Source organism: Osmerus eperlanus, chromosome 14, assembly GCF_963692335.1.
Source record: "Osmerus eperlanus chromosome 14, fOsmEpe2.1, whole genome shotgun sequence".
NCBI classification, from domain to species: domain Eukaryota; kingdom Metazoa; phylum Chordata; class Actinopteri; order Osmeriformes; family Osmeridae; genus Osmerus; species Osmerus eperlanus.
The window spans coordinates 2,150,767-2,165,923 of record NC_085031.1 but is presented as its reverse complement, the minus strand read 5'-3'; the positions used below and the strand labels follow the sequence as shown (position 1 = coordinate 2,165,923).

The following is a 15,157-nucleotide window of genomic DNA, read 5'->3' as shown; positions in this document are numbered from 1 at the left end:
TTAGAGAGAGAGACCAATAGAGTGTAAAATGCATTATGCATCTGTGACAAACAGTAATGTACCAATAGCAAAATTACAGAACTGATAAGGTTTTGATATAAAAGAGGAATGTCCGGAGAAAAATTCCAGTCTGCTCCCAGGAACACACACTTGTTTAGATACGTTTGTGTCTGAATAAACTTTTGCATCAAACTCTGAGTTCCAGTGCACCTGTTTGGACTTAGGATCTAGCCCTTCACGACACTTAGAATTATTCTTCACTTCAAGACGTAGTATATTTCACAATATAAGGGAACTTACAAAAGTATTGACATCATTTCAAACATTGAGAAATTGATAAAACGTAGTACATATTTATCCACTTCAAGTACCGCACCTATATAACTGACAATACAGAGGAACACAGAAATAATGTGACAGAATACTTTTTTTAATGAAATATGCCTTTACTAATGTGATTCAGATCCAGTCTGAATGTATTAAAACAAATACCCTTTCTCACATGAATAACAAAGGTACCATCCAGCTTTGGTTGTACATGTAACAACATGTCTACATATAGATAAGTCAGTAAAAGCACTGGGGGTACAACACATAGATGTTGAATGTTTGTAATCTGTCATAACCTGTCTCCAAACTACAGTGTTTCTGGGATGCAGTCACTGTGAGCAGTCACGGTAGATGTTTCAGAAAGACCGATGACTGGCAGACTATCAAATAGAATGTTGCAAACTGCAGTGTGAGCCATAACTTTATTAGCACAGCAACAGTGTGAGGTCAGATCGGCATCATAATACTTTATGGGACAGCCCTTGATTCTCTCATCATATGATCTTTAATGTCTGTGTTAGGATTGTGTATCAATTGCAATGCAATAATTTAACAAACACACACCTTGTCTTGGTATATGTTCTTATAAACTGGTCTCTCCAACCTTCCCTGCTGGGATGCCCCTGTTGGGGGTGTGTTCCCCTAGTATGGCAGCAATGAGGGCCTCTGGGGCTGTGACCCCACCCCCTGGAGAGACAGGGCTACGCGGACTAAGGGGGCTGATGGAGGGCGATGGCAGTGGGTCAGGTGACATCAGGTGCTCTTTCTTAGCTGCAGCGCAAGGGGAGTGGCTGTGTGAGTGGGCATCTCTGGGGTGAGGACACAGGCTAAGGCCCTGTAGGGATGACAAAGGGGTGGTAGAGAGAGTAGGCACAGCAGGGCTGCGACAACGGCGGTGGCGGCGGTGTTTGCCCGTTCCAGGACTGGGGCTGCGGGAGTTTGGAGCGAGCAAGACTAGCGTGCTGTCATCCTCTGAGCTGGCATCTGAGCTGTCTGAGCAAAACACCGTTGGGCTGCGTACTGGGATCTGGATCTACAGGAGATTGTTGAGGTATGGCAGATGTTTAAGTTGTTGCGTGTTTTAACAAGAGAAAGGAAGAGAGGTTGACGAATAAATGGACAAGGAAACAGAGTGAGATCAGACAGACAGACAGATAGGCAAGATTGAAGAAAGAAACCTTGAAGGCCGATGTCACTCCAACTATACTGTTCATGTTGTTGCTGTAGTAACCAAGTATGTACTCCCCAGCATCCCTGGGTAAGTCTTCCTCTGCAAATATCACCTTGAAGGAAAATGTAGAGCAATATAAAGTAGAGAGACAAAGTACAGCTTGAGACAAAACGACTTTGTAAATAATATCTGAATTTAATAATCAAATTTGATTTAAATATCTAACATACTACATGTCTTTTAAATGCATATACCTGTGTCAGATGTTCTCCCTTAGCCCACACATAGGCTACATAGTCCTTATGGTGTTTAAATCCAAGCTGTGAGGACAAATCAGAGAGCAGTCTCAATAAATGATAGCAGGACACTAAATATACCTTATTGAGCTCAATGGTGAAATAAATTAACTAATTTCATACCTTATATATGGCTACCCAGTCCCATGAGCTGCGTTGGTAGGTTGATGCCACAGTGAACCTGACTGTAGCTTCAGAAGCGTTAGTCCATTCCCTGTCAACCTTCTCGAATGCCACCAGGGGAATGTCCACCCTAAAAGGGAACTGGGAGTGACAGAGCATGAGAGACACAAAGAAAAGGGAGGTGGGGGATGGTGGTTGTAGTGTGCAGTAGACAGCACAAAGAAAATAGATAAATAATATCAGGCATTATAGACAGTAGGTCAGAGGTCAATGGGCAAGGTCAGAGTTCAGTGGCAAGGGGGGAAAAGAAACAGGACTCACATGTAATGCGAAAAGGGCGGAGACTGGCTTATGGTCGCTGATGGTGTAGCCCATGTGACTGCGGTAGGCAAGGTGCGTCACCCTTGTAGCCCCACCCAGCCATAAGGTCAGGCCACGCTGAAGAGCAGCATTGTGGGAAGGCACAGGGGATCCAGTGCGACGCCGGCGCCAGAGGATACGGTCTGTCCAAGCAGGCTTCCTCTTCTTTCCACTAACAGAAGGGGAGAGACAGAAAGGAGTGGAGGTGGACGTGGAGTGAGATTGGATAAATAAAAAACACTTCATGTTTCAAAAGAAAGGTTCTCACACAACTCCCATTTGTCTTGTGGAAATCAAGTACCTGGTGTCATATGTATGTGTCCCCACATCAAACTTATACGTTGGTGGGAAATTTAGAGGACCTTCGTTAAATCCCTCCAAGATAGATTCACAGTTTTTTGCCATGTTGAGCTGTAAATGTGACAAAGACAAAAAAAAGAGACATGGAAGAGGACAAAGATGACATACCGTATTAGTTGGAAATAAAACCTCAGTTTATAACCCGATTTTACATTTTTCTTGTGGTGGTGCGCTTTATATTTCAAAGCGGCTTATGGAACGTTTTTATAACAAAGCAACAGTAGAAACAGTTTCAGACATCCCAACCTGCAGAAACTCATTTCTGGGAGGAGGCTTGAAATGCGGGAGACTCCCGGAACTTCCGGGATACTTGGGATGTCTGCATAATAATAATAACTTGCGCTTTGGGGACCGTCGGAAATATTTAGAACTCACGCGTCTAAAGGTAAATATTAGTTAATTCCCGGGCAATAGAAAACATACATTACGCACTTACTTTCATTTTCAAAGTTTGTTACACAACCGCATGCTGTAGCCTACTGCCTATACTTGTGCATTGCTTGGTATCATTGTTCCCGTATCAAGTGCGGCATATATTCCAGTGCGGTTTATAATCAGATTTACAAACACAACACTCCCATTCTGGTTGGGTGCGGTTTGCATTTGTGGTGTGATAGCGCCCTCTATAGGCACCCAATTGTCACTATCTGTCACTTCTGCTAGATGACTTACAGAACATTTCCATTGTCCTTGGTTCTTGACAAATGATTAAACTGCACAGTTTTCTCACCTGGTCTCTCTCCCACAGCAGGGGGAGTTTATTGCTATCAATAGCACTCTTTACCACGTGAATGTCATAGTCTTCGATACGGAAGTTAAGGTCCCCAAACCAGAACACCACACTAGAAACAGAACACAGAAATTTTATTGAGCCTTTCGGAAGCCAACCGTATGAAAACCCATTCTACCCATTATTACCCACTCACTCATGGTCCAGCACACCGGTGGCAGTGCCGCCCTCAAACTGCTGCTGCTGCAGGATACTCTCAAAGTCCTCCATACGCTGCTCCAGGTTCCGCATATGAGCTGGCAGGTGACAGTTGAGGAAGCACACTGGGTGTCCGAACATTGCCATCCTCGCACTGACACCCCCCTTATTTCCCTGCGGATGGGGGGGAAAAGGCAGAACGGAAACTAATTCTGTCTAGGTCAAGCTGCATTGTTCTGTAAATCCATTCAACCTTTTTACTATCACCACCGTGTTTGTGGACCAAGCATGGTATGGAGTGACAAACGTGTGTGAGAATTTAGTCTTTTGATTGCAGTGATTCACATACAGGTGCATACAGGTCTAATTTGTTTGCATTCTCTCAAATTGTTTTGGTGAGCTAGGCTACTACTGATTCAGTGAGCTTCTATGGACCCAAGGCAGACCATAAAAGCCACTTGGTTTGATTGCTGGCAAGCTTTAAATTGTGTTTTAGGACCAAAATACAAATATGCATCAAATTAATGTGATTGGAGCAAAATTATTGTATAGTTGTATTTTCCTTGTGTATAGTGCTGGTAGTAATGTAATTGGCCATGTATCAGAAGCATCACCCATTTCAAGATGACCCCTTAGCTGACTGTGTTGGAAATTGGAGGACTGAGTTTAGCAGGCTCTGTATCCGAGCTCCAGACAGCCAGACAGCCATGCTGCTGCACTGACCTCAGAGAGGAGACTGCACCAGGAGCCCATAGTGATGCTGACATCAACACGCTGAGGAAGGTCACAAACTTGTGCGTGCACGCACATCACATGCACATATGACAAGCAAAAGCACACGTATATTTTTCACACACACATTCATGTTACTTCTATTATTTCTATCATCTCCCTGTCTGGCATTTCAAACTTAGTCAAATCAATCAATTCTAATACAATCTGCATTTGAAAGGAAGTGTTTGGTTTCTGAGTATATTGATAGGCTACTGTATAGTAAGGACTTGCGGGGGTGACACCTACCCAGTATCCCCCAAGACCGGTGCGTGTGCTCTCTGTCTGCACACCTTGCAGGAATGGAAGATGGCAGAATTTAGAGAAGACCAGCAACAGCACCCCCTGCATACGCTGGGAGGCCACCTGAAGAGATAGAGACAGAGAAGGGGCATGAGAAGCAAAGAGAGACAAACAGAAAGAGTCACTAGACCCATCAGCCACAGTCTACATTGAGATCTAAACCAAGTGCAACATGCTATTGAGACAGACTTGGATTAACCATTTACTGACCAGCACATATCCATAGCAACTAAGTGTGTCCATACAGAGCTCACTCCACTGATCTGTGAAAAGGGCATCCTTCAAACGCTTGTTTATCATGGAGTTCACTTCCTGTAGCCTGGGAGAGGGTAAAGAGAGGAGAAAAACTCAATTGATTTTTATCTTAATTTTGCAGAAGGAGGAATGACTGTGAAAGATACATTGAAGCAGCTGGGAGAAGGTAGATTTAAATGGAAGTAGAGAGATGATTGAGAGGACACATCCAAAGCTGAACCTCAGGTTGTGAGGAGATGCTCACCCAATGATAAACATGTCTACGCTACAGTCAGCAGCGCTTGGCCCAAACAGGGAAGTAATGTCATCTGGGGGCACGGCGGAACCTACGTTCCATGTCACAATGTGGATCCTATCAGAGTGCAAGAGGAGTATAAAAATAAGATTTACATACAAAATCTAAATATAGTGCCACTACAGCATCTTTGTGTACATCTATGGTTCAGGTATTTTGGCTCAGGAGTGACAAGAAAAACATGCATTTTTCCTGATAAGTAAAATGCTGTCTTAGGACTTTGGCCTATAAAATGTGTTGAATGTATTGAATGAAACAGGCTGAATGTATTGTATGACGTATGATTCATGTGACAGACTGATTTACGTCAACCATGCTCTGATGCAAATGGATGCTATCACAGGTTTCTGCTCTACCTTTTTTATATGCCAGGGATGAGTAAGGAGAGAACTATCTCCATGGAGACAACTCAACATGCTACTCAATGTGTGATGTGGTAGGTGAAAAGAAACATTAAAACATGTATCCAGGTCAATTACATTATTGGTTATGTGTCTTACTTGAAGCCCTCTGATTCCTTGCATGTCTTGTCAGCCTGTGGTTGGTTCTCCACTGATGCCCCTCCAACTTTCTTCTGTGGCTGAGGACTTAGTCTTGATTTGGGACTGAGACTAGATGGTGGGGTAGGGTTAGGAGGAGGCTGAGCCAGGTTTGCCTGAGGGCTTAGGTAAGGCTGTACAGAGTAAGGCTGACGGCTGAGAGGACTCTGAGGGCTGTGAGGCAGCTGAGAGGCCAACTGGGAGATTGGGCTATGTAGATCTGTAACAAAAGCTGGGATGGAAGCCTCCTCCTTGACATAAGCTTCAGGGATTCTGGAGGTCTTCCCTGCAAGTTTGTTCCCCAGTGCAGTAGGCCTTGGGCGACTGATATTAAGTTGCAGAGCAGAAGTGGACCCTGGATTCACCAGCTCTGATTGCACGTGGTCTGACACCTGGGAGTATAAACCTGCAGCCTGCATTGAACTCACACCAGGGATTTCCCCCCAAGCTCCTGTGGGGCTGACAACGGGGGCTATGTGGGCCGTTTGTCGCCCATGTGTATTCTGCACAGGCTGTCCAGATTGTATTGTAGTGTCTGAGGTACTTTGTTCCCGCTGCATCTGATCCATCAACCTGTGGGAGAGGAAAATAAATACTGAGAGAAAAATTTGGGAAGACCTCAGGGTGCCTACAAGGAACCAAAACAGAATGAGATATGTAACCTGTACTTGTTTTGTCCTTCAAAGCACTCCTTCCTTTGGTCACAGACAGTTTACATTCATCACCAGGTCCAGTGGTCGAGGGGAGGTCGAGGTAGGTGAGAGTGAGAGGGACTGGGCTGGGGGGGAAAGGTGCCAGCTAATACCTGTGAAACTTCTCTGTCCCTGACATCATCGCTGATGTCATTATACCAATCCATTCAGGCAAGCAGTGAGGATCAACCATTTTGGACCCTCTGTCTACCCCCACCCTGGTCTTATTTTCTGTTGCTTAGCAACAACTGTAGCCCTACCCCCATACCGAGCCTCTTTCCTTGATGACCCTATAATTCTTCAGGTCTTCTTTTTCACTAACATTGACTTATTGGCATGTTTGAGTTTGCAAATCTCTATGATGTGGCAACAAATGGATTAAGGAAAATCTGTCTCTCCCACTAATGCAACCAACACATTCCCTTCAACATCACCACAGTAGAAGAAGGCGAGACAATGTATGCATACACTACAATGTCAACAGATTTGTCATATCAATGCATGAAAAGAAAATCCCAGAATGCCACGCATATGACTTCACTTACCAACCATATTGTCTGTCTCCCCCAACTCAAAAATAAAATACTTTATGCTTTTAATTTATTTATGATTTAGATCCACTGGAAACTGATGGGCACCAGTCCCCACTCACTTAATGCAGATCTTAAGACAAGGCCTATATGTATAGTGGCTGTATTCCTATTACATATCCCGAGGGGTCAGGGTATGCTACAGTTAAAAGGGAAAGAGGCTGACCACACGTTGCCATTTGCGGGTGCATACCAGCAAAAACAACAACAAAAAAGCACATCTGAACATCTGTTACAACTCAGAAATTCAGCAGGTCTAAGTGAATATGTAATGTTAATCTATTAATCTCTATTATCACCCAGGTTTTAATGACTAATTAGGTGCCGAAATATCTATAATTAAGCCAAAATTAAACGGGTTTCCGCTTAGAAATTGGTGTGATAATAAATCGAGGGTCAGCGCTGTACAATGCAGACTACAAAAGTCTACGTCATATAGAACTTACCTTTCATTCGTCGCAAGGTGAAACGTTTCGCCGGTGCATGAGAATACTATCTCACATTAACGAAGAGAAAAACATCATAATACATAGAGGAATTTGGCAGATCAATATAGCGTCATCATTTTCAGGGTTCCATTTCCTAAATCAATGTAACAGTTTACCGTACCGGTATCCTTGCATACCGCAAGGATGGCAACTGTGCAAAGATGTAGCCTAAAACGTCTGTACCATGGACAGCGAATGAGAATCCGTCACGCTCGACCTGTCACGGAAAGAACAATTGATCTTCAACGAAGCGTTGCACTTTATGCTCCCAAGTTTCCTCACAGGCTAAACTATGCGACGCACCTTCAAAAATGTCCTCTGGTAGATTGACGTTCTCGCCTAATGAGTGTCTGCCATGCAGCCTGGTTTAACGGGACAGCAGTCGAGCATGCTGTTTTCAGGATGGGATGGCTGTTGCAAAAAAAGGAAAACATCACACACACCTTGGCGACGTATTGTGAAAGTAGCATCTCATCCTCCAACCAAGTGGTTGACCGGTCAGGTCACCACAAACAAACTGAGCAGCTGTCGTATCAATGACGTATTAATCCCAGAACGTAAACTCACCGGCGAATCGAGAATTAAAATGTCAGGCAGTACGGTGTTCATTTTAGGACATATCAGATCTCAGACTCAGGTGTCAGACTCAAACGAAAAGGCATCACGTCTTGGATGAAAAGGCATCGGAGTAGCCTAAAAGTCAGTCAGTCTCAGAAAAACCTGTCATCTTCAGAACAGCATTAGTTCTCGGAAAAAACGGCCTTGGACCAAAAGTTGTCAGTCTCAAAAAAATCTCCCTCAGCTGAAACTGCTTCAAACCAAACGACCTCAGCGTTAGAAAAACCTCTGTCAGCCTCAGACAAATTTGTCAGAAAAAAAGTTGTCAGAACGTTGCCCAGATGAGGACTAGCTTTCAGAATTAGCTGAAGTATATGGCAGCTTTTACAGTGAATACCGCTGTGGTGTTGGTAGGCCTATCATTTAGCAGGGCTCTCAAGTGTCACGCATTGAGCGTGACAGTCACTCATTTAGGTCTTTTGTCACGCCCTCCCGCCACATATTGTATTTCTCACGCAGAAAAAAAATATTTATAATATATTTAATATGCCGCAGTACCCAACCAAAATTCCTCTGGCCGCGCCGCTCTCACTATGGAACCGGCAGGAATCAAGCGCGTCTCCCCTGGAGTTCTTGTCGAGCATGCCACTTATCAGCCGATCAAAAAAAAGAAAGGGTCTATGCAATAGCCAATCGGAAAATAGCACCATTGTATCTGGGTAAGATTTAATGCAACAACCAATGGAAAAAAAGCATAACCTGTAATTTTTCGTGATTCTGCTACAATGTCTTCTGAAAGTTTTGTTCACCTACAAAGCAAACCACTGGAGCTCGAGCATCACTTTGAGCACAGTCATGATCTCCTGTTTTACTGTTACAACATATTCACAACTTGTTTGACACAAACAATGACAACTTGACTGCAGTTAGAAAATGTTTCCCAGATAATTAGCATCAGTTTTTCATGAGTGTCTTAACCAACAGTTTTACAGCCTGTTCACTGACAACACCTGCTCAGAACAAGTAGTTCATAGATGTAGCCAGTGTGTATCGGTGAAACTCACTCCTCAGGTATGTAATAGGCCACCCACATCAACGGGTTGCCAGCTTTTCGTTGGCGTAGTTGGTAGTGGTGGCGCTGAGGATGTCAGAGGTGGCAGGTTCGAACCCAGTGTGGGGCGAACATAGGCCCGATACCTCTGACGGAGCTTGCAATACTTTGTCTGTTATATATAATTGGCCTAGTCTTATTTTCGTTATCACACGATGACTGACATATTGTCACATTATAAACATCTCTTTCCAAATAGGCGTAATAATTTTATTAGCACTAAATACATTTAAGTGTTTTGCATAGTCGATGTTATAGGTCACTTTTAAAATAATGTCATATTTTATCATTATATCTTGGCCATGGATGCATTAATCATTGCTGCCTTTCAAAGATGTCAGGTAAAAAGCAATTAATTAATAAATTTATTTTGACCCCCTGACGACGACGATGACGACGACGACGGGGGGGGGGGGGGAGAATGTCACTCTTGCCTGTCTTCAAAACTTGAGAGCCCTGATTTAGATACTTTCTTCAGTTGGCTGTGTGATAACGAAAATAAGAGTAGGCCAATTACATTTGTTCTTAAGAAAGTTCCTAAGAAAAGTCTACGTGTGATTCATGACGTGTTCCTAAACAGCAGAACTGTTCGCAGGTTTGATCTTAGAATGATGAATCCCAATATGTCGTAAATTGAAAGCTTGTGCCCCGTTGCTCCTATTAGGCCGCAAGGTGAACCACGAAAAGTCTTTTAGAAAATGATTCCCGCTCCACGCTCCACAGTCTGGCATCTACACAATCTTTAGCTCATAAAAACGAGTCGTGAACGAGTCGTGCTAAGCTACCAAAAAAAAGTTAGTCGCTGAAATTCCAGTCGATTATCGTTGCGTCTATGTTTTATGCAGAACTAGTTTCTTCAGAGCGTAATAGGATTTTGGTGGCACGGTTCGACACGTGATCGTTCTACACCAATAAGGTAGCTGCTTTTTGTCAACATGGATGGATATGTTTGGCAAATAGAGGATGGGACCTTGCACGTAACAGAAATTCGGCCCAGTGTTTTGCATGTGATACACTGCGGCTGCAAAAGTGCGTGTGAGACAGGCAGATGTTCATGTTTTTCTGCAGGACTGTGTTGCACAGACTTATGTCGTTGTTGTAATTGTGCCAACACAAAAGAAACTGAGGAACTGGAAGATAACTGTCCTGACACTGACAGTGAGGACTGAGTGTCCTTAATCTGTTATTCCTTATTCTGTTTTGTACAGTTTTATATATCATATTTCATATTTTTCATTACGATTGATCAGTGTTTTCATTTGTGGAAGAACGAATGAATGAATGTTACAACAACGACATAAGTCTGTCCCCCCCGCCCCCCTAGGTTAATGTAATAGCCTAGTTTAATAACTAATGTAATATTGCACATATTTTCGTACTATTTCCCCTAAAGCAATAAGGTTAGGCTACTTAGAGACCTTCCACTCATGAAGTATGTTCTAAATGGCATAAATGCTGCCAATTATTAATTACGTATTAATAATTGACGTTGGTCAGTAGCCTAGCCTATCGATTAAAGATCCTCTAAAGTAAATTCCATGTTTTGCTTCTAAGTACATTATATACGTGTGAAATGAGTTCCTGAAAGCATGTGCAAAGCGCTAAAACTTTGTCGCACTGAAATGTGGAGTTAGACTGAAGAACAGTTTGTCTTCCGTTTTCAGATCAGGTTTTAATGGGCGGAGTCAAGAAATGCCCTATCTACGTCATTTCGCCCCATCTACGTCAGATCACTGAATGGCTCCTCCTGCTGTACTGTTATTGTAGCTTACATCAGCTAGCTAGCTTCAGGATGTCTCCCACCACCCGCAACTGCATCTTCCCTGGATGCAAGAACTTCCCTGTTGATAATGAAAAGAAAAATAGGTGGATAGATTTTGTGAAGAGCCACGTGGAAAGCTTCGGATAAACTCCAACAGCCGCCTCTGCGCCACTGACCATTTCACGGCGGACAGTTTTAACATGGACCAGAGACAGACGGGGTTCACCAACACACGGCTTCTCTTGCAGCACGGAGCCGTACCAAGCATCGCCCCCCCCGGCCGTTCATCCTCCGGTCGCACCTGGACCATCCACCGCCGCCAGCAGTTCATCACTCAGTTCTGTGTGTTTGTTATAATTATACTAGATAACTTTTCCAGAGGTATCTCTGCTATAATTAGTGCAAACCGCTAACTTGATATTAGGCTACTCGGTGTAGAATGATGGTATTTTGGTGAAATGGTAGCTAATGTGCTAGAAGTAGTTGGAGAGCTCACTGTCTGCTGTCTCTGCTGTAAATGTTTACTCCTGTGTTACAGCTCAGGGGAATATTTCATTTAAATGCATCTGTATGTTTCACTCATTGAACAAATACATTCTAATTCTATACTGTTTTGTTCGGCTTGACGTAGCGTCCATTATCTGGGTCGTAGGTAGCTTGAGAGAGGTGGTGCCTTCCAGCGAGGGGGCCGAGCTTTAGCTCCTTCAGGCGACACGCCCCCCCAGTCTCGAACAGAGAAGACTGATGATTTTCTTACGATTTCAAAGCCTAATTTAACATACTTGTCGGTGTTTTTTTTTCATTCGAATTTGGATGGGTAGTTAATAACACATCATTCTGTGGTGTGGTGAACTTGAAACTCGTTTTTAATTCCACTTTACAGGATCTTTAAGGTACTCGAAAGCATGTACACTGTCTGCTTCATATGAGCTTGATAGGCTAAGCATTCTGTAGCAAATAATAACAATAAACCCACTATTTATTCATTAAAACTACTTCTGCATAGTCATGCACCGAAAATACAAACGTAAACAAAGGCAGCAATTGCTATCGAATCAACAGACGTGCAATTTAGCTAGCAGGGGAATAATACAAACAACGAAGATCACCAGTTAACTTAATTTAAATTAGCAAGAATATAGACTAATACAATAACAGGCTTAAATGAACTGACAAGTTAGCTATAAGACTTCTCAAAGACGCACAATGTCAACTGCGGTGGGAAGCGCGTATCCATTCTCCGACATGCACTCTAACAATCACATAGACGTCCTAAAATTTTGTACAGCCCTATTTCTGATACCATGGCGGCAGAAATGTAGTCGTGGCAGGCCGCCACGGCAAAATAAACATAGAGGAAACACTGTTAAACGTGGAAGGACCCATCCTCTATTTGACAACCATATCCATCCATGTTGACAAAAAGCAGCTACCTTATTGGTGTAGAAGGATCGAACCGTGTCACCAAAATCCTATTACGCTCTGAAGAAACTAGTTCTGCATAAAACATAGACGCATCGACAATCGACTGGAATTTCAGCGACAAACTTTTTTTTGGTAGCTTAGCAGGACTTGTTCTTTTTTATGAGCTAAAGATTGTGTAGATGCCAGACTGTGGAGCGGGTTGAAACGATAACAGGGTTCACCTTACGGCCTATCGGGGCCGCATTTGTGCAATGGGCAGGAGGGGCTGCTGCCCCGGGCCACGGCCACTAGGGGGCCCCGGCACGCGAGTTAAAAAATAAAATAATAATAATAATACATATTTTTTATGCATTTACCCACCCGTAGTGAAGTCCACGTTCTCTTAGTATCACGTGTCGTTGCCGGTATCAAAGTATGCAAGACAACAATGGCTTCGCATGAAGGTGATGTCAAACGAGTTTGACCTGCTTCGCCAAATTGACTTCAACGATTTGATTCGTGACTTTGCCTTCAAAAAAGTAGACGAGTGAACTTAATGTCAGTTGTGAAAAATGAAGCTTTTTCCATCTACACTTGATACAGACTTCAGTTTTGACTGTGAAATGCAGTGGCAATACTTGAACTCAAATCCAAATGTGTTGACCTGATGGAGACCCATGCAAAGTCACTCAAAACATTGGTTTGATTCCAGGCTCTGGCAAGAGTTTTTAGCTCTAAACTAGTCAATATACACATCTGACCAAAGACCAAATAACATTTGGGGACGTTGGCCCCACACGGAGCCAACATCTTGCCACACCTGAAAAGTGATTAAATCACATCAGACAAACCTAATCAGCCCTTGTGACACCCTCAGTATGCTGATTACCCACCAAACGCCAATGCAAAGGAACTATAGAATTGGGGGAGGACCTCCCCAATCTACCTAATCAGCCCTCCTGCTAGCTTGCAAGCTTCAAAGGGCCTGCTTGAGACAACACGTCTCCAGCAACCATTTGCTATCCGTTTCGGCGGCGATTTGAACAAAGAACATACCTCAGAACTTTTGAGGAAAGTTTTTGAGACTTCACCTTTACCACAAGAGTACAAGGTGGAGAATTATGAGAGGGATAATTGTGTCATGTTTGTTACTTTGTTTTAATGTTGTGTTCACTGAAATCTTGATTCTAGTAATAACTCCTTCTTCCTGAAAGATAACCACGTCATTCTTGGTATCTACACAAAGCTATCATAATAAAACAATCATTCAACTATATTTTGTAACTGTACCAAGATCAATATTTGAACAATCTTATGAACCAGCCAGAGATCAGATCACACCTTTCGTAGGTGTGGAGGAAGGAGGGAGGAGTTGAGAACCCAGCTCCCCCCAATCAACATCTGACCCCAGACAGGTCCTCCCTCGAACTCTGAACTGTATAAAGCCCTAAGATGACCGTCAATCTCGGACTCCAGCGAAACCGACCATGGCATGAACGCCATCAGGATTGGCGTTCCAAGGACGTCACCAAGCTTCTCCTGAGATTCAACTTTTGTAGTGATCGCGACACTATCTGGACGTTTCAACAGAAGAACCAACAACGCAATTCTAATTGCGACTTCACTGAGATCCCGCAGACTCAGTCACATGACCCAGCGCAGCCACGCTTTGACTTCAGATTCTTCAAATGGACCTTTGTCGCAAACTTTTACTTTATAACCAATGTCTCATATCAAACCCATAATCTAACTTGTTCATAAGATCCAGGGCTCTCAAGTTTTGAAGACAGGCAAGAGTGACATTCCCCCCCCCCTCAAAATTAATTAATTAATTAATTGCTTTTTACCTGACATCTTTGAAAGGCAGCAATGATTAATGCATCCATGACCAGGATATAATGATAAAGTATGACATGATTTTAAAAGTGACCTATAACATCGACTATGCAAAACACTTAAATGTATTTAGTGCTAATAAAATTATTAAGCCCATTTGGAAAAATATGTTTATAATGTGACAATATGTCAGTCATCGTGTGATAACGAAAATAGGGGTGCTTCAGCACCCCTAAAAAAGGTCTAAAATCGCCACTGCCTAGACTACTTGTTCTGAGCAGGTGTTGTCAGTGAACAGGCTGTAAAACTGTTGGTTTAGTTACAGACACTCATGAAAAACTGATGCTAATTATCTGGCATGTTCTAACATTTTCTAAGTTGTCATTGTTTGTGTCAAACAAGTTGTAAATTAGTTGTAACATTAAAACATGAGATCATGACTTACTCTGTGCTCAAAGTGATGCTCGAGCTCCAGTGGTTTCATAGGTGAACGAAACTTTCGGAAGGTGCCTTCGACTTCATGCAGCGCCGGTGTCGCCTGCAGCCGCCTGCAGCCCGGCTGACATGAAGCAGCCAATGGCATTCTCAGCTTCAAGGCAGCAGCCGGCGCAGCCGTCTGTCGGCGCAGCCGTCTGTCGGCGCAGCCGTCTGTCGGCGCAGCCGTCTGTCGGCGCAGCCGTCTGTCGGCGCAGCCGTCTGTCGGCGCAGCCGTCTGTCGGCGCAGCCGTCTGTCGGCGCAGCCGGCTGTCGGCGCAGCCGGCGCTTCATGAAGTCGAACGTATCTGTTGTAGCAGAATCACGTGAACAATTCCAGGATATGCATTTTTTCCATTGGTTGTTGCGTTAAATGTTACCCAGATACAATAGTGCTATTTTCTGATTAGCTGTTGTGTAGACCTTTTCTTTTTTTGGATTGGGTGATAAGTGGCAGGCTCGACTAAGAACTCCAGGGGAGATGCGCTTGATTCCTGCCGGTTCCATAGTG

The 15,157-nt window shown here is 43.5% G+C and overlaps 1 protein-coding gene across 2 annotated transcripts; it reads right to left on the bottom strand.

The window, feature by feature from the left end:
• Positions 1-253: 253 nt before the first annotated feature.
• On the bottom strand, positions 254-14,640 carry LOC134034259 (inositol polyphosphate 5-phosphatase K). Of its 2 annotated transcripts, none has more exons than XM_062478664.1 (13): positions 7,460-8,094; positions 5,693-6,304; positions 5,142-5,249; positions 4,853-4,961; positions 4,589-4,705; positions 3,567-3,742; positions 3,371-3,482; positions 2,582-2,691; positions 2,242-2,452; positions 1,921-2,061; positions 1,756-1,821; positions 1,509-1,613; positions 254-1,363 (listed from the first exon to the last, which is right to left on the bottom strand). In XM_062478664.1, exons 2-13 carry the CDS (start codon positions 6,298-6,300, stop codon positions 914-916), a joined length of 2,313 nt encoding a protein of 770 aa, XP_062334648.1. In that variant the 5' UTR covers positions 6,301-6,304; positions 7,460-8,094; the 3' UTR covers positions 254-913. The 2 variants fall into 2 exon arrangements, with proteins under 2 accessions (XP_062334648.1, XP_062334649.1); XM_062478665.1 differs by lacking the exon at positions 7,460-8,094 and adding an exon at positions 14,618-14,640 and having other exon boundaries at positions 255-1,363.
• Between the last annotated feature and the right edge of the window lie 517 nt (positions 14,641-15,157).